At 45.8% G+C, this 25,255-nt stretch overlaps 1 protein-coding gene and 1 long non-coding RNA gene across 2 annotated transcripts; one reads left to right on the forward strand and one right to left on the reverse strand.

Moving 5' to 3' along the window:
• Nucleotides 1-3,946: 3,946 nt before the first annotated feature.
• LOC135299812 (RNA polymerase II elongation factor ELL2-like) lies at nucleotides 3,947-12,783 on the reverse strand. The gene is made up of 8 exons (XM_064419236.1): nucleotides 12,743-12,783; nucleotides 11,302-11,368; nucleotides 9,633-9,737; nucleotides 8,640-8,893; nucleotides 6,658-6,782; nucleotides 6,435-6,525; nucleotides 4,836-5,106; nucleotides 3,947-4,110 (listed from the first exon to the last, which is right to left on the reverse strand). Exons 4-8 carry the CDS (start codon nucleotides 8,823-8,825, stop codon nucleotides 3,947-3,949), a joined length of 837 nt encoding a protein of 278 aa, XP_064275306.1. The 5' UTR covers nucleotides 8,826-8,893; nucleotides 9,633-9,737; nucleotides 11,302-11,368; nucleotides 12,743-12,783.
• Nucleotides 12,784-24,482: 11,699 nt separating this feature from the next.
• On the forward strand, nucleotides 24,483-25,255 carry LOC135298407 (uncharacterized). The gene is made up of 2 exons (XR_010360389.1): nucleotides 24,483-25,030; nucleotides 25,138-25,255. It is a non-coding gene; the product is annotated as an uncharacterized LOC135298407 (long non-coding RNA).

Genomic DNA, 25,255 nt, shown 5'->3' on the forward strand with positions numbered 1-25,255 from the left:
CAGGTACCAGACTGGAGCTGTCTACAGCCCAGCCAGTGATGCTAACCAATGCTGTTGCTCACACAGTGTCTACAGGACAGCTGGGACCTGAACCACAACCACGTCAGTTCCTCATCGTGGGAGTGAGCAGATCCCATGCAGAAGGTTTTTATGTCATTCCAACTGTGCTGTCTGTCACCTGTTCACAGGAAATTACAGTCTTAGCTTTGTGTCTAGACCCTCCATGTTTTTTACCCAAAGGGTTAACCATAGCGCAAGCTTTCCTCCTACCAGAGTCACAGAACAACACAGCTGTCATCGCTTGGACCAGGCACATCAGCCGCGGGCGGCCTCAGCTCACCTGTGTCCTGAAGCACCTCGGGCAAGCCATCACCCTCACTGGCCTGATAGATACCGGAGCAGACGTCACTCTGATATCGAGATCGAAATGGCCACAGGATTGGACCATCGTGCCTACGCTGGATCAGCTAGCAGGTATTGGTGGTCACTGTGAGAGCTTTCGAAGCTCGCACGCAGTCACATTTGAGGGGCCTGAAGGTCGTGTTGCCACCACAAGACCATTCATTGTAGGAGCTGATATAGTTCTTTGGGGACGGGACATTTTATCACAATGGCATCTCAGGTTAGAAACTGGATTTTAACAAAAGCTGTTGATGGACATAACACTTTAAAACTTACATGGACATCTAACACACCCATTTGGGTCAGCCAGTGGCCCTTACCTGAAGAGAAACTTGCTGCTTTAGAGCAGTTAGTGCAGGAACAATTAACCAAAGGTCATTTAACTCCAACTACTAGTCCCTGGAACACTCCAGTTTTTGTAATCAAAAAGCCAAACAGTGGGAAATGGAGGTTGTTACAGGATCTCAGAAAAATTAACGAAGTAATTCAAGAAATGGGTTCTTTACAACCAGGTTTACCCTCTCCTGTTATGATTCCAAAAGATTGGAAGCTGTTATTGATTTAAAAGACTGTTTTTTCAATATTCCCTTGCACCCAGACGATGCACCAAGATTTGCATTTTCCATCCCATCCATAAATCAGCAAGCACCTTTGAAAAGATATCATTGGCTCGTTCTACCACAAGGAATGCGCAACTCGCCGAGTATATGTCAGTGGTATGTTGCAAAAATACTTTCCTCAGTTCGTGCACAATATCCAAATTCTCTCATATTACATTACATGGATGATATCTTAGTAGCAGCAAAGGACCAAGCATTAATGCAGGAGACAACAGATCAGGTCATCTCAGCAGTAGAGAAAGCAGGACTCACTGTAGCAAAAGAAAAAATACAGACACTTCCTCCCTGGAAATATTTAGGATACAGGATCACAGAACAAACGGTAACTCCGCAGCCACTCCAGCTAAGGACAAATCCAAAGACCTTGAATGAAGTGCAGCAGCTTGTAGGCACTCTGAACTGGCTTCGTCCACTACTAGGCCTTTCAAATCAGGACTTGGCTCCTCTGGCAGATTTGTTAAGAGGAGACACAGCCTTAAACTCACCGCGAGAATTCAACAAAGAAGCTCAAAATGCTTTAGAGAAAGTGATGAGAGCCATCCAGTCACGTCAGGCTCATCGGTATAATCCTAACCTGTCCTTTTTGTTTGCAGTTTTAGGGGAGAGTCCACAACTTCATGGTTTGATATTCCAGTGGGATCTAGAGAAGAAGGACCATCTGATAATCTTAGAGTGGGTTTTCCTATCGCGTCAATTGGGTAAAACTATAACAACTTGCCCTGAAATTATTTCACAATTGATTATCAAGGCTAGATCTCGAATGCTTTCCCTTGCAGGAAGAGATTTTGCAGAAATCTTTCTGCCTGTCACAACCATCTACTTAGAATGGTTAATTCAAAATTCAGAAGTTATGCAATTTGCTTTGGAAAATTTTGCAGGAAAAATTTCAGTCAATTGTCCCAAACATGAGCTATTAAGTTCATCTTTAAAATTAATTCATAAACCTTTAAGAAGTAATGTACCCCTTGAGGCAATCACATTTTTTACAGACGGTTCTGGGAAGTCTAAAAAATCTGTGATTGCTTGGCAAAATTCAGAGACAAAAAAATGGGAATCAGATATTGAGGAAGTAGATGGTTCTGCACAGATTACAGAGTTGGCAGCAGTTGTACGGGTCTTTTCAAAATTCACATTTCCTTTTAATTTAGTAACAGATTCAATTTACGTTGCAGGTGTGGTAGAAAGAGCAGAAGGATCTCTGCTAAAAGAAGTTGCTAATGATCAGTTATATAGTTTGCTCAAACAGTTAATCTTACTTCTTTCCATTCGACAAGAACCTTACTTTGTAATGCACATTCGCTCACATTCTTCTCTTCCAGGTTTCTTAGCAGAGGGAAATGCCATGGCTGATTTGTTAGCCATGCCAATCCAGCACACACTTCCTAATGTTATTGAACAAGCAAGAATGAGCCATGCTTTCTATCACCAAAATGCACCTGCTTTAGTAAGAATGTTTAACATCTCTCAGAATCAGGCAAAAGCAATTGTTCAGTCATGTCCAGATTGCCAGAAATTAGCTATACCAGCAATAGCAACAGGAGTTAACCCTCGAGGCTTAAATAGCCTGCAGATATGGCAAACAGACATCACTCAATATCAGTCATTTGCAAGGTTCAAACATATACATGTATCAATAGATACCTTCTCAGGAGCAATTTTTGCTTCTGCACATCAAGGAGAAAAAAGTAGAGATGTGATTAAACATTTCTTACAAGCATTTGCATCCCTAGGTATTCCTCAAGAAGTCAAAACTGACAACGGACCAACCTACATTTCTAATAAATTGCAAGAGTTTTTCAAAACTTGGGGTATCAAACATACCACAGGTATTCCACATTCTTCCACAGGCCAGTCTATTGTAGAAAGAGCACACAGGTCATTGAAAATGATACTAGAAAGACAGAAAGGGGGGACAGAAGTGCTTTCTACAATAGAGAGGCTGAATAAAGCTGTATATGTTTTTAACTTCTTAAACAATTCCTTTATGGAGCAGGTACCACCAATTTTCAGGCATTTCAGCAATACCAGTCAGGCAAAGCTCAAGGAAAGACCACCAGTCTTCATCAAGGATCCAGAGACAGGACAGATTTCAGGACCCCATCCTCTTGTAACATGGGGCCGGGGGTTTGCATGCATTTCTACAAACACAGGTCTTCGATGGATCCCTGCAAAGAATGTCAAGCCACAAGTGCAGCCGATCCGAAAGCAGCAGACGGCACCAGAAGAAGAATGCACAAACAACTGAGCCACGGATAGAAGCAAAGACTGTTTTCTAAGTTTGCATTAGTTAAAATTGTTTACAAGAAAGTTTTGCACTGAAAAAGTTTTGTAGTTATTGTTGTGATAAAAAAGTTGTTAAACCTACCTCTATGTAAAAGTCACACATATAGCCAGAAATTTGAAGCCTACCTAGAAAAACACTTCACCAAAGTTAAGATAGAGAATTGGCAGCAAAAATTATTGGCATTCTAATCTATACTCCTTTCTCCTCTTTCTTTCTAAATGTATAGTAAAGGGTGAGATGAAGGAGTGTAGGGGGATGCCCCCAATGAGAGAGGGACAAACTAGCCTTTGTCCCCCAAAAAAGGAAGAAAGCCGAGAAGTTTCTCCCAACGATCAGGTGAAAAGCCACCTTATAGGACCCCAGAGACTTCACTAAAACCTTGGGGTCACCTAATTGGATGAGAGCCAAAAGATCCCGCCTAGGCCATCAGGTAGAAAAAGAGAAGACAAAAAAAACTGCGAGGCTTTTGTGAAGGTGTTTTACCAGGAGCAGACCTCTGTACCTGGATCGGATTTTCTGTTTATTGTTTTTCCTTTTATTAAACAGTTTGGTTTCCAACACTGCAGCAGAAGCCATCCTGCTCATTATTTGCCTCCAAAGGTAATAGCTGAGCTATCCTTTGTGTGTATTAAGTTTTCTTTTAAAGGCTCATAAAACCCTGGCCCGACGAAACAAAACTTAATACGTAAACAGCAGCGCAGCCGCTCCAGTCGATGTCTGCAAGTCTCACAGGCACCATCCTCTTCTTCCCAGGCACAGGACATGGATTGTTCTGTTGGGCTCCTCTGACCTCTGCTTCTTCTCCTAAAGTGAGGGCAAACCAGAAACTAAGAGTTCAAATTGCAGGTTTGCAGAAGGCAAGGTAGTTGATTCAAAAGGGTGCACCAAGAATGTTGAACCTCTATTGGCTGGGCATTTACAAATCCAAAAGAATTCAAAAAGAAACAGGCAGTAAAATGCCTGGTAAAGGAGTGATACTGGACGAGATGTTTTAATGAAAACTTCTTTTTAGGGATGGTGCTTTTATATGATTTCCCCAGTTTGTAAGCTCAAGCATTGGCTATGTCAAGAATGGCATGGACAGTGTGAATATGTGCACTCTCAGCAAGTTTGCCAGCACCAGAGGCATGGGATGCCATCCAGAGGGACCAGGACAAGCTTGGGAACTGGGGCCCTGGGAACCTCATGTGGTTCAACGAGACCAAGTGCCAAGTGCTGCATCGTTGGGGTTGGGACATGCCCTGGCACTGCAACATGCCTGGGGATGAAGGTGGGGAGGACTTGCAGGTGCTGGTGGATGAGAGGCTGGAAATTACTAAGAGACCATACAGATATCCAGTAAAAAATGAAATTGTAGCATATCTAAAAGGGGTCCATCAGTTTAATACCCTTTGCACTTGGATTGTGCGACTCCTTTTCTGCCTGGGTCCTGAGCTCTCTTCTCTTCTCTTTGGCTTTGATCATGGCAAGCATTTCATAAAAATCCAAAGGATGGGATTTTTTTACCCTGTCTCATTCTGTTTACTCACCCTCGGACTTGGGAGTCTTCCCCTGCACCCTGGCAGACACTGGGAATCCAGAATGTGTCTGAACCTTATTCTTCTGTTGTTTTTCAGGGGTGGAAGTGGAAATCAATCTGACACTTGGAGACAGCTTCAAAATTGAACAGGATGTGGAAGGCAGGTCCAAGAAAGAAGGAGAGTGGCCACCAGCTGCTGGCTGGACATCACTGGGCTCCTGGTCAATTTTCTGCTTCTTGCCCATCACAGGATTGAGAAAGTCAAAAGCCAGAGGCCGTTTCTGCAAAGATGATCCCGATTAGTTTTGCTCCCATTCTGGAAGAGCAACATTTCTGAACTGGCAATGGTTGAAAACACACCTTTCTTACCTAAAACAGCCTGTCAAACAAGGAGTGCTGCAGCTAAATATGTTCTCTATTTCATCCCTACTTTCTCACCCCAGTATTCAGCAAGTCTTTCTCCTAGTCTGTAGCTCAAAGGCTTTGGGACAAAGACACTCCCTTCAGCACCTCTATCAAAGGCTTCCCCAAAATGGGGAGCTCAGGTTGGTTTTATCTTGCTCCCTGTTTCGCCTTAGACACACCAGGAAAACACTCAGCTCTTGCTGTCACACACCCACACGATTCCCTAAAGCAGCCCCAAGGAGCCGCCGGTGCAGTGCCGATCGCAGCGTGTCCAGAACAGAGATGATAACAACAGAGAGAAGCGCCAGTCTGGCTGCAGGTCTCATTCCTGCTGTTCTCCAGAGGAAACCTTGGATCACAGCCTCTTCCCTACCGAGCAAACACTGCTCCTGTCCGTGCACATCAGCAGCTCAGAGCAGAAGTGCCAGACACAGCTCCGTGCCTGCCTGCTGACAGAAATCCTGTGGGCAAGGAGGCAGAACATAAGAGGATGCTGGGCCCTGCAACATTTCCTGCTCTGGCTGGGAAAAGAGTAGGGAAAAACAGAGCTGTGTCCTCCCTTCTCTATTTAAAGAGTATTTTTAATCTTTAGGAAACTAACCTTTTCATACAATGTTTTCCAAGATTCTTTCAAAAGGTTTGCCTTGCCCTCTTGTATTGGTAGGAAAACAGACCATGTCCTGATTTTAAGCCTGACAAGTCTGAGGTATTCCCTGATTATTGAGAGTCCTCTCCTCACACATGGGATAGTCTGAATCAAAATGGGAGCCTAAATGCTGCTTAGGACAGAAAAACAAGTTTCCTACAAATGCCTCACTACGGGAATTTGTCCTTATTCTAGACTTCCCTAAGATTTCTCTTCAAACAGTAGCCCTGGCATGTCCGTGCATGTTTTAAGTACTATAACTGCCATATCTTCAAGAACCCTGCACAGACACAGCCAGGTACCAAAAACATGTCCACATCTTGTCCTTAGCAGAGTTTCCTATGCACCATGAGAAACAAGTCACGTGTGCAAGCTTGTTGCAGGCTTTGACATTGCAGCCATCTGGAAAACTATACAGGAATCCCATTGGAAGTACACGCCTCAGGTTCATACAATATAAAGAGAGCACTACTGCTTCATATCACAGCTTGGACACCAGGAGCAAGTGGGATAGAACATCATTCATAGTAGAGAATGTTTAAAAAATTCACAAAATACCTGAGCAGTTCTGCGTGGAGTATCTCCTTCAGAAGGTCCCAGAGATGGTGACTGGCTGGTGCTGGTGGCATTCTGAGATGGAGTTGGTTTTCTGCAAGGATGGTCCAACATTTCAGGTTACAAAGCAAAACTATCAACAGTCATCGTTCTTTTCTCACAGGGAAAACAGACCTTCATTTCCCAGAGGGCTTTTTGAAATGGTTGTTGTCCTGACTGAACTTACTGAGAAAGGGTCACCTCCAATGTCTGTCTATCTCTTTCAGTGTAGCCAGGCCAATCTTCCTGAATGTCTTTAAAGAAATGTTCCTTCAAGCTGAAAGAATTCTCATTTGCATCCAGGTTGGCTACCTAAGGACAGACATTTAAAACATAAATGTTCATTTCACCTAAAGGCAGACTACAGATGTAAAACTGGTACTGCAAAGCTAAAGCAAAGCTGAAAAGAAAATCATTCACCAGTTTTCCTGAACTTCTGTTCAATGTGAAGAACAAAGCAGCTGACATGTAAGAGGTAACAATATTAAAGAGGTGTGGTCCATTTGGGCGCTAGAAATTGGGAGGTAAGTAAATGCCAAAGTGCTGCAAGCATGGAGGAAATGGATGCTATGAAAACCTCTCCCTGCAGCAGGGATCCAGGTTTTTTGGTCTTTAACACAGCTTTGAGAGTCAAAGTCCCCTATGCCACAGCTCTCAGTCTTCACCATTTGAAATACAAGGAGAGGCCAGGCTTTTCTTTTCTGTTTCCTTTTCTTTTGAGTAAGACCTGAAGAACATCATCTCCATGGGCAAATCCATATTTTTCCACCCTCAGGAGGACACTGGCTACCCTCTTGTTTGACCCAGCTGCATTGCCATGGCAGAGCACAGCCTGGGCCTCTAATGGGGCATGCTTTCACCATCCCGTGAAGCTCCATGGAATGCTGGCATTTGTCTCTGCAAACAGGACTGCTTTTCTTTCTGAAGTGCTTGCTCAAAGGAAACTACAGCTTCCTATGGAACACTTGTAGGACATAACCTACCTAGAGCTACACTTCAACAGCTAAAAAGTAACCAAGATACCCAGAATCAGGAATTCACCTCTTAAAAGCACAACTAAGGCTGTTGGAAGAGAAGGAAGGCTGTGAGTGTAAGAGCTCAGCAAGTTCACCCTACTGGTTTGTCATCTATACCCAAAAACAATGCCACCTGCTGTGAAGTTAAGAAAAATGTGAATAATAGTTTTCAGGATGAAGTGCTGTTCACACAGCCCTTTCAGAATGCAAACCAGTACCTTGAGGCAGTTCACACTGCAAACATGAAACTACTTCTTCAAAATCTCCTTAAACATTAACAAGAAGAAAAGGGAAAGGAGAAAAATTTTTCACCTCTTACCTTCTAAGGAGTTGAGCTTTGAAATCCTATAATCCCTTCTTTCATAGCTAAAAAGGAAATATTGCTACATGATATGCTACTTAATGCTTGCATAATTCAGCAACAGCCTACATGGATGGGGAATGTTGAAAAAGGAAGGAAACAGCCACTGAATCCTTCCATCAATGCAAATTGTAGAAATTATAAAGAAATAATGAAATACCAGTGGAACTAAAAGGACAGCTGGAAAAGTTACAGAATAATAATAGGTGCCAAGGACGTTGAAGACTCGATCACACAACAGCAAAGCACCCCTGTGCTCAAAGCTGGGAACCATCTCTATCATGCAGGATTGGCCTGAAACACCCTCCCCTGGAAAGCAATCCCCACAGATCCCAGCAGCAGCCAAGTACCATCGAGTGGCCACCAACTCCCTTCAAGTGAAATACTGCCCTAGGCAGCTACCAAAATTCTCTCCTATGACATTTGTCCCAGGATATTTTAAGGACCTCAGCTAAGTGTTTCATCCTTTTGAGAGTTTCACCCTGTGAAGTTCCTCCATGAAGCAGTTAAAGAGTGCAAGGAAAAGAGAGGATTAAAAAAAGGTATGAGAAGCAAGAACATTACAAAGAATTTATCATTGCCAGCCATTCTAGAAAAATACAACAATGCCTCCCAAGTTTGGAAGGTTTCTTTCTTTCTTCACATGGACTTGCTGTTGGGGGGAAACTGGGTAAAGCTGATGGAAAAATCTGAACCAGGAGCATTTCCCAAGCCTCTCATTAGTTTCTAATTGAAACCCTGAAGTAAGACAGCTGAGAGTTAGCATTGCCGGCAGCGACTCCAGGATCTCACCTCCTGAAGGATCTTTCCAAGAGATTCCTTGTCCTTTTCCACAACTCCCTCTCTCTCTAAGTGGGAAAGTAGCTCTGGCTTCTTGTAATTCTTCAGAGCCAGTAAATGAATCACCCTGTCTCTGATGGGTCGTTGGGAAACAGTCCTGGAAAGTCTCTGGAAGAATTTGGCAGAGTTCGTGGGCATCGTTCTCTTCCTCTCAGGCACAAGATCTGGAGAGCTGCATGGGGCTCTCCTGAGCTCTGGTATTTTCACTTCAGTAAAGGAAAAACACAAAAAGAGATGTTAAATGGGGGTTGGGAGAAGGCAAGGAAGTTGATTCAAAAGGATGTACCGAGTCTGATGAAACTCTATTTGTTCAGCATTTATAGATCAGTTTTAAGAATCCAAACAGTAAAGCATTAGGCAGAAACAATCCTTAAAAATACCTGGTAAAGGAATGATATTGGAGGGGTGGTATTTATGAAAAATTACTTTTATGCATGGTGCTTTTATATGATTTCCCCAGTTTGTAAGCTCAAGCAGTGAGCTATGTCAAGAATGATACGGACAGTGGGATTAAATGCACCCTTGGCAAGTTTGCCAGCACCAGAGGCATGGGATGCCATCCAGAGGGACCAGGACAAGCTTGGGAACTGGGGCCCTGGGAACCTCATAGGATTCAACAAGGCCAAGTGCCAAGTGCTGCATCTTTGGGGTTGGGACATGCCCTGGCACTGAGGCACTCTTGGGGATGAAGGTGGGGAGGACTTGCAGGTGCTGGTGGATGAGAGGCCAGGCATGAGCTGGCACCATGTGCCGGCAGCCCAGAAAGGCAACCATGTGCTGGGCTGCACCAGGGGGAGCGTGGCCAGCAGGTCGAGGGAGGGAATATGACACACCAGGCACTGCTTTGAAACCAGGAACTCGTGCTTGATGTCTGATGGAGACTCTCTGAGTCCTGGTGAGACATCCGGGAGCTTTGTCTCTTCCATCACACACACACAGACTGACCTTTCTTTACACGCTCCTTCAATCTTTCAATGTAGGTCAAACTTTTAATACCTTTCTCCACTTCCTGTTCCTTGGACCATGCCTCTCTGATATTTGCCTGCAAACCTAATGACACAAACATCACACACTTCAATTACTTAGAACAAGGTAAACATGCCAGTTATTGAGTGGGGGCACTGCTAGTGTTTTGAGAAGTTCAATCCGATGTAGGTACAGAAACTTCCCACAGCATTCAAGCAAAAGACCTCCCAAAATGATACCCCTGAATGACTTCTAATGAAAATTACCTGAAACCATAACCAAGCATCAGGATGAAAATTAGGTAAGAGTTCTTCACCACAGGGTGGTCAAGCATTGGGACAGGCTCCCTTAGTGGGCTCATGGCACCAAGTCCAGCAGAGCTCATGAAGCATTTGGACAAGGTCCACAGGCACCTGGTGGGATTCCTGGGGACAGAGCTGCACTTGCATGTCCTTGTGGATCCCTTCCAAATCACATATTCTCTGATTCTGTGACAAACACCAGTCCCAAACTGATACTGCATGGAACATGTTGCAAAGGCACGCTCTACCCTCTCAGCAACCAGAGCTGTCTCACCTGAGATTCTCTGTGCCAGCCCAAAGCAGAAGTGGCCCCAAGTTCCACAATTGTCTCACTACTGCCAGTCCTCAGACCCCAGTTACTGAATGTTAAATATTCCCTTAGGATCTAAGTAGACCACCACCAAGAATCACACAAATCTTCATTCACATGTGAAACAGAATGTCCCGAATGAGAAATTCAGAAGTTTAGTGTTGTCTCTCCAAAAAGCCACCACGGTGCTGCTTTAAAATGCTCTGCACTAGGCTGAGGCAGAGCAAGAGCTGCACTTGCAGGGGCAGGGATGTCCCTGCAGGCAAGTGACCACAGCCACAGCCAGGTGAGAGCCTGTTCTTCTCAGGGCAGCTGGCTGTACCTGGCTCAGCTCACTGCTGCAGGCAGCACCACTGAGTGCCTGCAAGGAGAATGTGCACCTGGTGTCTGCCTGGAGCCAGGCTCCTTGGGGAAACAGCACTCAGAACAGGTTAACAACAAATGGCAGACCCTAAGCACATTGTGCTTTGTGGGAAGCGATGGAATCCACTGGGAAGATGACACCAATGCCTTCCTTCCAATTTCCTTGAAAAGAACCCAACACGGTAATATGACAACACTGACTTATTAATGACCAAGACAAAAAAAAATTAAATCAAGCATGGTTCTCCACAATGACTTTATGGAAATTCTCCATGCGACTTCCTCACAGTCATTTTTCTTTCAATTTGCAATTAATTCTTATGGATAGGCACTATGCCTAGGTACTCCAAAATCTAATTGTAAATCCAAAACATTAGCTACCACAACTGTGAATTTAAGTGCATAAGGTGGTCCAAACCTTGACCTCCATGCTCCAAATTCCAGCCCATCAAGCAGTATGGGAACAAGGAAGGACTGGCAGGCTTTCTCAGGAGAAAACAAACCAGTGCCTGAATGCACTGAGAAGACAATGCAAGGCTGACCTGAGGCCAAACCACCTCCAGCTGAGAGCTCTGAACACAAGACATCCCCTGTCCCAAGAATATGCTGCAAAAATGAATTGCCAAGGTGAAAATCTTACAGACATTGAGCAAAATATGAAAGGCAGCCATACCTCCAAGTGGGTTATACAATTTGATATCCTGTGCACTTCCATTGTGCGACGCCTTGCTGGCATTTGGCTAAAAGGAAGAAGAAATTTTCTGTAAAATCTTCAGCCTACTGAAGATCATCACTGCTGATTAACAAGGCCCTTCATTTTAAACAAGAGCTGCACTTGCAAAGGTTTGCTGTCCCATCACTCAAAAGGGCTGCTTTGACACAGTTCTCCCTCTGAAAGCAGCCAGCTACAAAAGTGCCCTGAGAGAGTGACCCTCACTTAGCCTCTAATGCAGCCAAGCCTTCAAGTAGCAAGTCATCCTTTCCCAATTGCTGGAATTTATAGGCACAGGCTTCCCTTGAAATCAAGTGCCTGAGTACAGTTGAACTGGTCAGTGCTCAGCTAACAATCCAGGTGAGAGTGGTTCACAAAAAGATTAAGAATTCGGGGCAGGACCCAACACTGGGATTTATCTGGCACTATGGAAGTACATCCTAGAATCAGCTCCAAGAAGAATTTCATCTGCATGAGGTGAATTTCGACTCTCAAGAGGCATGAAAACCCTTTCTCTTTTCCTCAGCTCTTGATGCAATTCTTCACAGATGTGAAGAGGAAAGAGTTTCTCCTTGGTAAATCAGATATACCAAATTTGGGTTACTTGGCTGATCTCATCATTTAGTACAGAAAGTGTCACATTCCAGTAGAGTTTAAAAATCTCTAAAATGTTTTTCAGCCTAAGTACATTTTTTAACAAAAACAACTGCTGCCATCCAACTGCTTCATTCTGAAGGCACAATTGGCTGAGATAAAATCTAAAAAGGTATGATAAATGGACTGGAAAATGTGGACTAATTAGCATGAGAAAGGAGACATCAATACGAAACAGAAGATAGAATATTACTTAGTGGAATTGTAATTTAGAACCAATTAAGGTTAATTTCTATGTTTGCTAAAACTGTATCAAAGAGTGGAAAAGCTTTGAAAATGATGTGCATGTGGCTGGAGTTCTCCACTAGGCATCACAGCTGGGAATATACTAATACCTCTTCCGAATACTAGAAAATACTGTTAGAGAGTTTCCTTTACCCTGACATGTTTAGTGAGTGCAGTACAACGTGGAACAATGAGAAATCCATGCATTTTGGCCAAGAGCCATGCCCAGGCATGAATTTCCCAAGTGTCCCAGCATGGAGAACGTTTGACTTTCACTGGCACCTCCTCAGTGTCATCACTGAGTGCCACATCCACCAGAGAACCTCCCACTTCCTCTGGCACCTCCTGCGGGTCATCCCTGTGAGTGGCTCCCACCCGGGCAGCTGCTCCAAGGGGCCCTGGAGCAGCCGTGGGGCCCCAGCCCTGCCCAACAGGTCCCGCGGGCTCAGCAGCACCTGACAGCAACACCATGGCCAAGCCCCCACCCGCTGCCAGCCCACAGAGCCCCACAGCTGCCCCTCACCTCTTGGTCCTGGGGCCTCTGGGTCACCCTGACGGGCACGGCAGTGCTGCTGGGGGCCCTGCGGGATGCAGCGCGCGCTGGGGCCCTGCGGAACACGCTGGATCCTGCCCAGGCCCGCAGCTCCGCCATCCCGCTCTGCCTCGGCTGCTCCCGCTGCCACAGACACTGATCCTGCTGCAAAGGCTGCAAAATGCAAAATCCTTCTTAGCAAAATGTGTTCCTGGATGTTTGGCCTTGGTGGCTTTCAAGACTCATCAAGAAGAACCAAGGTTACCCCCATGAAACAAGAAGCAGCCACCAAGCTCAAAGGGATGGCCCGGCCTTTGAAAGGCAGGTTACTTGTTGGCTCAATTGCCTTGGTGAGGTGTAGGGCTTGACAGCCTTCAGTGACCTCAGTCACAGGGGAGGTTAGCAAGGCTTGGGAAGAAGGATGCACCTCTGATGGTGGACACAAAGAATGCAGGATTTATGGGCACAAGGACATTTGGTAGAACCCCCGAGAAAAGGAACAAACTGATGAAGCCAACACAGCAACTGTGCTGCATCAGCTGTGACAGGGTAAAAGGCCATTCCAGCAGGAGCAGACCATGGCCACCCACTCCAGAAACCTCACTGTGAATAAGGGGGAGACTGAGCATGCAGACTATTGACCATGAGAAGTGAGAGGAAATTACCCAACAGCAGACACAATACTAATTATGAAAATAACTAGGAGACTTGCAGTAAATGAACACTAATTCCTTTCTTTGCTTGATTGTATAAATGCTAAGACACTCTGGTTCTTGTGGTGCTGGCTTTGTGAATTTGCCCCTGAGCCCCCCCTTTCTGCCCAGAACTCTAAATAATTACCTCCACTCAGTGTGTGGATCGGCCTCTTGAACAACAAGTGCTGGAACCACAAAAGCTGGAACAACACTCGCTGTCGCTCTGACACCTCCGCTCTGGCTGCAGCCGCCGAAGGGTCTGAGCGGTCCTGCCGTGTGCTGGTGACAATGGCCACGTGTCCTTGGAAACGGGGAGTTCCATGTTCCAGGCTGGGCGGGATGTCACTGAGGAGCGGGACGTGTCACAGTCGGGGCAGAGGGAATTCACAATGGGCACAGGTGGGGAATGCCCTGCCCTGGCCCATGACTGACTCAGCCCATTTCCAAGTGCAGAAAGGGGCACTCCACCAACCCCAGGTGCTGCAGCTGTGCAAACCAGGCCTAGTGAAGGGTTTCTGCACTAAAGTGCTGCACTTGGCTCTCTCGGAGGCGAAGGAGCAGCTTAACACCTCTCACCAGGGCAGCAAGGTGCAGCCCTCCCAGCACTGGGCACTCCTGTCCTGGGCCCTTCAGTCTGTGAGTCTTCCAGCACGTACATGGTCACTCAAACATCATCTCTTTGACAAAACCCCCCGACCTTTCCTCATCCCAGTCCCCTAAAAGGAAACAAGCCAGCAGCATGCCCAGGCCCCCACAGCCTCTGCAGGAGGAGCTGACATGGAAAGGCCAGTGCTGGCCCCGAGCAAAATTCTAGGCTGACATTTGTGCTGACTGCAAGTGGCCATTGAAGTTATTGACACATGTAGAAAAACATTTTATATTCAATTTATGATGGTTTTATTGTCATTTCCCCCATACCCAAGATCATTCCAGATTTCAGTCAGCTGGCACCAAAAATAAGTGCTAGCTATAAGTTGTCCAGGCATTACAGGGAGAAATAATAAAGCATGTAGGTTAAAATGTGTTGAGTATTACCATCCAAAGTTCATTTTCAATGATATCTTGTGTTAGTTTTGAAGTCCATGTCTATATCTACCCATGTCTCACTCCTGGCTGCCACACTCACAGGACAGGGTAGTCTGGGGACACAAAGGGAGGAAGTAATTTGTCAAACACCAGAGCCCAGATCTGTAAAAGAACTGCGTGCCTTTTTGGGAATGACTGGTTTGTGTTGATTATGGAGCCCCAGTTAGGGACTGTTGGAAAAGCCTTTGTATGAACCATGAAAGGAATCCATGGAGGTTGTTACACTGGACTCGAATGTCCAACAGCCTTTCCATACCTTTTAAAGGTTATTGATGACAACCCCTGCTCTGGAGTTACCAGATTTGATGGAACCCTTTGCACTGTTCATCCATGAGTGCCTTTGCCCTGCACAGTAGCCCCATATTTAGCTCAAAGAATGGGAACGAAGGAAGAAACCCTGTGGTATTTTGGGCGTATTTCTCAAAAAATAACTAAAAAATGTACTCAAGGCATGGTCAGTGCACCTCAGAGCAGGAACCACCATGGTCCTGATTGATAGAATATACTTGAAAATAAATGGGAAAGAAAAGTGATAGTTTATGTGCCCAACATGGTTATGTCTGGTTCAGCACAAAAAGGAGGTCACTGGTTATCCCTGAACAGAGCCTTAAAGTAACAGGTGGTACTCCTGGAACAAAAGACGTGGTGCTAAAGACAGATACTGCCTTGAGCCCTGAGTAAAGGTTACAAATTGCTGGATTTGTTACAAGAATGCTGTTGATTTGATATCCAGCAATCTGGCATATCATCAGTCAGAAAAAGGAGTGTAAGAATGGGAGAAGACTAGAAGTCCCCACTCTAGGTGGGACTGGCTTTCCTCATGGCTACCAGACCTTTAAAGGCTTACAGAAGTATTTATAACCCGTGCTGGAATTGTTGCTGTTTGCATTTTTTTGTGTGTGATAATTCATTGTATTTCAGCTTTCATGAGATGTTTTGCAAATATTTGTAATAACAAACATTCTTATCCTAGAAAAGAAAATTAGTTTTAGAAGTGAGACTTCCAAGACAAATCTTGAAAGGATCTCTGTGAGGGATTGTTGCATATAGCTTAGGAGGGAGGAGTGGGTAGTGGAACTCTGAAAGCTCTGAAACCCTCTATGTCCCAAGCCAAGCCAGAACAACACAGTTTCTTCAAGAACACATTCTGCTGCTCAGACAACCAAGATGAAAATGACTACTATATGGAAGACCACAACGAAAGGTCAACAAAAGGCCAAAAGCTCAGTGAACACCCAGGGTCTCTAAAGATCCCCAGTAGACCCTCAGAAACTAACTGTGCAGACTCGAGCAATTTATACATATTTAATGATTTCTGAGAAACAGAATGCCTGTGTACTTCATACTGAAGTAAAGCACAGCAAGCTCACCCCAAAGTGTGCGTGTCCCCGCGGTGCCTGTGCGCCAGCAGCAGGTGTCACTTGGGGTCTGCCCGGTGTCTGCGTCTCTCTGCTCCCCCAGGGTTTCCCTGGCTCAGGAGATCCCCCGTTCTCCACGCTTGACTGCTCCACTCTTGGCTGTGCCTCTCAGAAACAGGGCTCCTACTGCATGAGTGAATGCCTTGAGAGCCAGCCCCTCCAACACTTTCTTTGTCCTTGCTGCACATGTGCCTAGAGCGACATGTGGGTCACCTTCCTGCCAGTTCAGGATGTGCAGAACTGTACCTAAGTGCTACTTCTGTTCAAAGTTTTCTGGAGGCAAAAAGGGAGCTGGGGCAGGGCAGAGGGGCTGATGTCAGTAAGTGAGAGGTTGTCCTCAAGTCCCTTTTGCCGGGGCAGATGCCACGGGGGTCTGTCACCCAGAGCAAGAGCCAGGACCCGCAGGAAGGATCCTGTGTCCTGGATCCGGCCAGGAGGGTGATCTTTGCAGCAGCTCGGAGGAGCACGGCCAGGACCTTGGGGTAACTGGATACCACCTGCCACGTGGCAGGGGCAAATGGAAGGGTTTGTTCTTCCTCCACCTGTGTGCTGCAAGTCACGGGCTGTGCCAAGTTCTGTGTGGAGAACGATCACGTGTGACTCGTTCACCTCTGGTACACTCTCCTTTTAGTGTTGTTATTACTGTTTGTGTTCTTTTTTCACTGCTCTTTCTAGTAAATTGTTCTGATCTCAACCCGTGACCTTTACCTATTTGTGCTCTTCTCTCCATCCTGCCACAGGGAAAGTGGTGGGGAAATCAGTGAGGGGCACGTGCTCTGAGGGGTATCAGTGTGAGCACTCAACTGGGGAATACCATTCCTACACTGCAACAATGTGGAAAACTCAGTTTCCTAAGGTACTTTCCTTGGCTAGTCCTACAGGAAAATCAGCCTGCTGAAAAGCAACTGCTGTCATTGAACTGAAAGCCTGCTAGGTAACACTTGTTTTAAACTACAGATTTAATAAAGTTACACAAGCAGCAAAAATTAAATATTGCCAAACTGTCTTTATAATAACATTTTAAATTATTTTAAAATCCAAGATGGGAGAAACTCTTGTGAACTTTTTCCAATCCCACAGTGGCAAAGAATACAAAGAAAGTAAAGCAAATTACAACTGAATATTTTCAGCCCCTAAAAAAAAAGTTAAGCAAAATAGCAGAAAGAGTTACATTTGAGATGCATTTCCAAAGCAGATGGTTGACTTTAATGCTTAAGGCTACAGAAGAGGAAATGAGAGAATCTGTGTGTTAAAAAAAAACAACCTGTAATGGAACTGTGCAAATGCATTCTCCTCCTCCCTGAAATGAAAATTCTCATATTCAAAATATCATTAAAAGTTGAGGCCAAAATTTCAAGTGACTTGATGTCAATCAGCTGTGTTGAATCTTTGAAGAGAGCATTACTGCTCTGGCTTCACAGGCACCTGAATGAATGATGAACAGAAGATCTGTACATTCCAAATTATACTGTCTTGGATAAGCCAGATTTTCCAAAGATTCAACAAACAGATTTGGGTTTGGTTTATTTTCTCCCGCTAAAAAGAGCTAAAAGAGTTCATGCACTCGCTTAGTCAGGTCAAGGTTCTGAAGGTCACTCGGCCAGTATTGAGGTCACAGACAGGAGATTCCAGAAAGATGTCCTTGATTTTCAGACTTTTCACAGACAAAATACCAAGAAAGAAAAAATTGAAATCAATTGAATTCAGACACTGCTTTGCTCTCCATGAAACCACAAGCCCACACTTTACTCTTCTCATTAATACAAACACAGAAACACTGGCAGCCTTGGTTGGCAGAGGATGGAAAACTGTCATTTCCAGACACTCACTGAGAGCAGGCAATGTGAAAGCCCCGCCCTGGGTTTCACAGCCACTCCCCTCCTGTGCCCATCCCTTCAGGGCAGGCCCAGCATCAGGACGAGCTGTGGGAAGAGCTGGTGACAGTGGCAGGTCCCTCTGCCCAGGGCAGAAGGCACAGCACCTCTGCTCCTGGCTGGAACAGGGGCCGCTTGCCCAGCTAGACCTGGTGTCCCAAAAAGAGGAGGGGCCCTGGCCCCAGGGCTCTCCCCAGCCCTGCAAGAGGCCAAGCCACCAGCAGCTCTAGCAGGGCTCTTGCAACTCTTTACTCAAGGAAAAGGAAATCAATTGTTATTTCCCTCACACACTCCCTAGACACTGCTTTCTCTCCCTCCTAATGCCCTTCCCCTTCCCCTTGTGCCCCACCGTGGGTGACACTCCTGTGCTGGGGGCACAGCCAAGGGCCCCTGCAGTCGAGGGCCATGGCAGCAGTGCTGCCTCTTCCACAGGAAATCCTGCTGCAGCTGCCACACCTGCAGCATATCAGATGCCAAAGGCAGAGCGGGCAGCAGGAGCAGCTGCTCTCTCACAGGACCATGCCCTCAATCTTCCTATCCAAATAATCTGGATACACAGTGACTCCACAGCCCAAGGTGATCCAATCGGGAGCACTCCCCTCTGATGTTCCAGCCCAGAAGGTAGAACTAATTTCAGTCACCCGAGCTTTGGAATTGAGTAGAGGAAAATGAGTTAACATTTGAACTGATTCATAATATACCTTTGGAGTGCTACGGGCACATGGGATTTCTGGAAAGAAAGGGACCTTTTGACCTCTCAAGGCACATCAATCAAAAATGGAAAACAAATCTTGGGTACACTTGAAAGTATCCAGAAACCAGAGGAAGTTGCCATCAGGCATTGCAGAGCACACCAAGTGGCTAAGACCAAACTGCAATTGGGGAAACATTTAGCCAACGAGGCTGCAGAAAAAGACATGTTAGAAAACAAAGCTTTATCTTTAATACCCTTGCCAGAGATACCTCTCCAACTAGAAAAAACAGAGTATAATGCTAGGGACTGTCAATTAACTGAAACTGTAGAATTGTGATTTGATCCACAGGGTTAGACAGTTATCCCAACTGGGCAAAGAATAGTCCCAGAATCACTCCTGTGTGAAAAAATGGATTGCAAACACAAAGCCACTCATTGGAGTACTAAAAAACTTTGGAAACATTTGCAAAAATCTGTAACTGGGTGTGAAATGGCTCCAATCAAGACTCCAAAAGTGTATAGTTTGTAAAAGAGACAACTGTAGCACAGCTCACAATGTAGTGCTAAGAGCCATAAAATCTGGAGGTGTTCCAAGGGAATAATGCCTGATGGATTTCACTCAATTTCCCAGAAAATGGGGGTATCAATCCCTCCTAGATCTGGTGGATACCTTTGCCGGGTGGCCAGAAGACTTCCCTTGTCTTACCAACCAGTCTAGGGAAGTGGCTAAAATACTGTTGAATCAAATAATACCTAGATTTGGGGTACCTTTGGGAATGTCATCAGATAGAGGTTCCCACTCTCTTGCAGAAGAGGTACAAGAGGTTAGGAAAGCCTTGGGAATAGCTTGGGATCTTTGTGCTCCTTATAGGCCCCAAGCTAGCGACAAAGGAGGGAGAATGAATTATACAATCCAATTGAACTTGGGTAAAATACGTCAGGAAACCTCCTTGACATGGTTCCAAGCCTTACCCGTGGCTCTGCTTTGAATTAGGATTCAGACATGGGGCACCAGCAAAATCTGGCCCTGTAAGCTGCTGTATGGTTGACCCTACCAAGTACCACATATTTCAGGAAACACACGCATATAAGGAGAGGTTGATTTGAATAATTACTTCATTTCTCTTAGCAAAACTTTACAGGACTTACAGCGAGCAGTGGCGATCTCCAGAGCAACAGGACTGGACATACCAGTGCATAAGTTCCAACCAAGGGCTTGGGTGTACTTGAAAGGCTGGGGAAGCTGTTCTGCTACAGCCAAAGCAGGGCCTTCTCAACTTCTGTAGACAATATTGCTGCATTGAAATGGATAGGATAAAATCGTGGATACAATATTCCAAAATCAAAAGAGCCAAAGCCTCTTAGCTCAAGACAACATTTCCTTGGGATTTGAAGAAATCTGGGCCAAGCTTACTTCATGGTTACCCAGCTGGACTTGGTTAAAACATCAGTCTGTAGCTGTTGTAATGCCTTATCCTGTAAGATGAAATTATAGCTATTAAGAAACTAGTTCCCATAATGAACTTTGTCTCAAGAAAAGGGGGCACTTGATAAGGACCATAGGACAGAGCAGCACAGCCTTGAAGAAGTGGATGAAGGATGTAACTTCTTCGGCAGACAGAAGTCATGGAAAACACAAGCAGGATGCCAGCTCATTTCTGCAGACAGAAGTCATGGAAAACACAAGCAGGATGCCAGCTCATTTCTGCAGACAGAAGTCATGGAAAACACAAGCAGGATGCCAGCTCATTTCTGCAAGGCTGACAAAGCAGAAGTTCCTGTGCAAAAAATGATACTGTGCTTAGTGCAAAGTGGGGGTGAGGAACAGCCACCTAAAAAGGACATCGGATGTTGAAGACAGACCCCAAAGAATCATGTGAGGACTATTGAGGCAGCTTCCAGCCAGGCTGTGCCCGGTGGGCTGCCTTGGCCAGGATAGCTCAGTGGTGCTCAGCACAGCCTCTGAGTTCCCAAGCGGCTGCCAGCCGCAGGCAACCTAAGCAAGCTCAAGTGATATCAGCTCTTAGTGATTATCAGCTCTTTGTGATTTCAGCTCTTTAGCTTGCTGGTGCCACAGCAGACACTGGGAGAGAGAGGGGAAGCGCTGTGTGATGTTCCAAAGAATTCTTTATTGGTGTCTTCTATGAAGGTTCTCAGTGACAGCTCTTCTACTAGACCAGGCAGAAGTTGGGGTTTATATACCTTAGAGGGGTTTTGGAAATTGTCCAATAGTAAGGGTCAAGGGAAAGTGACCTATGGGCTTACAGAGAGATAAGCAGGGTCCGAAAGGCAGAAGAGAGGGGCTGCTAAGGCTCAGTCATCATGTCCTGGCATTTCCTAGCTCAGGCTTGTGGCCTCCAAGGAAGCCTTGCAGGCCCTGGACCTGCTGCGGTGGTTCAATAACGTGACATGAGGGAGTTCCCCCAGGGCAACTGGGATGCCTAAAAGAAGTGAACAGCCTCACCACAGCCTGGCATGCTCAGCTGCTTTTCCTTCTGATCCTCCTGGGGAGGCTCTGACATTTCCTCTTCCCTGATGGAAGTGCAGCTGCTGCCTAGGGAAATGTCCCCATACTTACTCAGTGTTCCAGACAGATTGATGTCATTGGCAAAATTCCCTCTCTTCTAAAGGATTTTAATTTAGTTTGGCTGTACTTTGTATGGCTGCAGGTCACATTTCCCTTGATTTAAGGAAGTATCTTGGCAGTTCATGAAGAAACTGCATTTGGAGGAATTGCTCAGTTCTGCAGTCCCCATTATATGCCCTGTTCTAAAAAACTGTTATGCTATTTTCCCTCTCTCTGTGTTTTCACACTTGTTCAACAAGGTTTCCTTTCTAAGAATATTAATCATAATATCCCAGAGGCTTAAAGTGCTTGGGTATTTTTTATCTAAGTATTTACAAAAGAGCAATTTTTAAAAAACTGTATAAATGCTGAATATAAAATGCAAATGCAGATTAAAAAAAAAAAAACCAAAAAAACCCAAAAAACCCAAAAAACCTTCAGCATTCTCTCAAAAATCTTAAGAAAAAAAACCCCACGTACTCTATAAAACCAGATAATTCATCTGCAGAATATAAAAAGGGACATGTTCTAGAAGAGAACATTTGTACCACAGTGCTGCACGGAATGATATTATTTCAAGCTTTTTGCACTTCAGGGGCAGTATCATTCTTTGAACTGCAATGCTCTGAGCATGTTCTGCTTACCATGGCAGCTTTCTGCTCTCTCCTGGTGCAGATCATTGTCAGAACCCAGGGCACAGGGAATATTTCTCTGCCTGTCATGAGATGTCCTGATCCCCAGGAGAACACTGCTTTTAACATTCACCCATGGAGAAAGCTTCCAAGACTTTGGGATGAATTGGGATCTATGAGTGTGTGAAATAGATAGTTGCGTAGTTTATCACAGGGTAAAAAACTTAGAGTTTTGGGTTTTAGTATGGAGGTAGATAGAACACAAGATGGAGTGGTTTTGGGCGTTGTCAGCTCTCCTTCTTGTTCTTCATCTACTCCATTTTCTGCACTGTTGCAAGCACAGAGTGATTGGTTAGAAAGAGCTGCAATGCAGATGTTGCGTAAACAGACAAATAATTATTGATAGAAAGGTAGAAATAAAATATGTTCTAAGAGTGAATTGGACAAAATCATTTTAAAAGACCATGAACCTGTGTGTCTTGTGACTTTTTGGTGCATCTCTTTTTGTAGGCTAAGTCTTGTGTGCAGAGAGCATGCTAAACTGTTGATAAGAGAAAAAATAAACAACCTGAAGACCAAAAGCCCAAAAGTCCTGTTTCATCTCTCAATCCTGGCACAGAACTTTTTAGGGGTCTCTCCATCAGTTGATCCACGGGGGAGTTTCCACAGATCATCCTCCCAGCCAAGGCTGAGTGCAGCCACCACAGCTCGCAGCACCTTCCCACACAGCAAGAACCTGAATGAGAGAGATGGCTTCCCCCAACTGCTGTGTGTTCTAACACTGCCACCTCACAGCTGCTGAAAGCCTCAATTTCTGTGCCCTTTTCTCCTTCCCAAATGTTACATTCTGCACTCCAAACCTGCAAACCATTCCTCTCATCAAGGAGGAATGTCTACCCCACCTGTATTTCAATGCCACCACTTGGCTCAGCCTCTTTTCCTTAGACCTACAACTTTTTTCCCAGTGTGTGAAATGCCTCCTCTTTAGAAAGGCATATCCCAGAACTTGGCAAATCAGCAGGGGTGATGGATGGATTGAGAGCAGCCCTGTGCAGAAGGACTGGGCCATCCTTGAGAAAGGAAATACTGGATATGAGCTGGCACTGTGTGCTTGCAGCCCTGACACCCCTCTGTACCTGTGCCTAAACAGGGATGTCCAACAAGTCAAGGGAGGGAATTCTGCCCCTCTGCTGGAGTGAAAGCCAGGAACAGGATGCCTGTGAATGTTGTGGATGTCCCATCATTGGTAGTGTTCAGGGTCAGGTTGGATGAGGGTCTGAGGAATGTGGTCTAGTGGAAAGTGTCCCTGACCATGGCAGAGAGAGAAAGGCCCCAGACCCTGAGGAGTCTCCCCACCCCTGCCAGAGCCCCCCCTGCCAGTAGCACCAGCAAGGCTCCCTCAGCCCCTTATTTTAGAAACAAGAAAGAAATAGTTGTTATTTCCCCCACAGAGTCTCTGGGCTCTGCTTCCTCAGCCTTCCCCTTGTGCCCCACCACGGGTGGCACCCATGTCCTGTGGGGCACAGCCTTGGGCCCAGGGCCATGGGGGCAGCACCTTTTCCCACAGGAAATCCAAGGCTCCAATCTCTCTGCATCTCTCTGCATGGCGTCTTGTCACTTAAGAGAGTCAACAGCCCCTCCCAGTTTGAGATCAGCAGCAGCCTTGAACTGGGACATTTAACTGCAGCATCCCAATCTTTGAAAAATCCCCACCTTCTCCTCCAGCCGAGCTTCCAGCTGTCCCTCACTTGGTCAGTTCCCATGAGGTGTCCCACAACAACACAGCGAGGCCCACAAGACCCTGCTGGCAGCCTGGCTGCCCTGATTCAGACACATTTTCCCTTCTTCCCACAGTTCTGCAGCTTGAACAATGGGAAGGGGCCCTTGTTTGGTCAGCAGTGAAGTGTCAGACTGCACCTTGCTGGCTCAGTGCCCTTCCCAGGCTTCAGGATTCAGGTGGGGAGGACAACTCAGCACAGGCAGGAGGAGAAAAGTCGAGCTGCACCCCTGGGGCACCCTTTGTGTATTTGCAGATTTCCTTTGTTCAGGGGCCTACATGCTGTCCTTGTCACCTCAGGGGTGCTGCCAGCATGGAGGCCTGGCCTTGTCATTGTGCAGATGAAAGAACTGCTGCCAAAACAAAAGGCAGAGAGAATTCCTTCCTGGGTTTGGAGCCCCCTGGACAGGATCCATTCTACTGAGCAAGCAAGGCTGAACAGTCCCACAGCCCTAAACACAGCTGCAAAGTGTCCTTGTGCCCATCACCCTCGATCCAGCAGGGCTGCAGAGAGGACAAACTCTGACCTTTAAACCAAAAGGGACAAAACCTTGTACAGGGCCTGGCCTGGAAGGCCTGGATGTGATGGCCGCTCCCAGGGAGAGAGACCAGAGGCCCTGTGAGTAGAGACCAGGACTGTTCCCAGGAAACCATGGCAAGGTGTCAGCAGCAGGCATTAGAGACAGGGCCAGGGAGATGTGATGCAGGTGGCTGAGGGAGAGCATCATGGAGATGTAGAAATTGAAACTAGGAAACAGGATTTCCTTTATCTCTGACAACATGAGCCTGCACGGATGGAAGGCCTGCTGTGTCATCACAGTGTTAGAAATGAACTTTTAGATACAAATAAATGGACACACAAAGTAGTGGAGGCAAAAGAAATCTGTTTATTAGTAACAATTCACCTGAGCTGCAGGTATGCCCTCTTTCCCCCAAGAGCCAAACACACACACCCTCCAAAACAAGCACTATATTTTATCCCCTTTCCTGGCCAGGGGCAATCCCTGTCCCCTTTCCCATTGCCTGGGTACTTGAGAATTTCTATTCTCTCCTCACCGCCTACTTTTCTGTCCGCATTCCTCTGATCCTACTTCCTTTTTGGTCAGGTCTTTAACCTGGCTGCTTTCCCAGCTCACAGCAACACCCAACAAATTAACTGGAGCAAATCCAAACCAGAAATAACAACACACAGAACCAACTTTCATTGTTTTACCTAATAACCTTTTGGGTTCAGCAAAATATTACCTCATCTCTGACAACAGGGTAGAGGACTCTGATGTCACCAACCTCTGGATGATGACATCAGGCATTGCTGGATTGTGACCTCACCTTCTCTCCCTGCTTATCTTGGGGTTCCAAGGAGTTTCAATGCCTTTTGTGCTGTCACAGGGGTTGGAGGCTGGTGTCAGAGAGCAGTGGGCTGTGACATCACAGAGGGATGCATTGTGACATTGTGCCCCTCAATTCCAAGGAATACTTTTGAAAACTACTTCCCAAAGTGAATCTTTCTCCAAGCAGATGGACTGGCAAAACCCATGTACGATCAAGTGATAAGACGGAGTTTGTACTCTCACAAATTTGTTTTTCCTCCCAAGACCTCTGAAAACCTCTGATTTTTTTTTTCTGATTTTCTTTCTTCTTTAGAATCTGTGAGCAGAAGACAGGAATATTTTTGCCTGTTGGAAAAATGCCATAGCAATGTGCTCTTGACTAGGCGCACTCTTGTCCTTACCATAAAGAAAAGACACTGAACAAAATGAAA

Source organism: Passer domesticus, chromosome 4 (genome assembly GCF_036417665.1).
Source record: "Passer domesticus isolate bPasDom1 chromosome 4, bPasDom1.hap1, whole genome shotgun sequence".
Taxonomy (NCBI): domain Eukaryota; kingdom Metazoa; phylum Chordata; class Aves; order Passeriformes; family Passeridae; genus Passer; species Passer domesticus.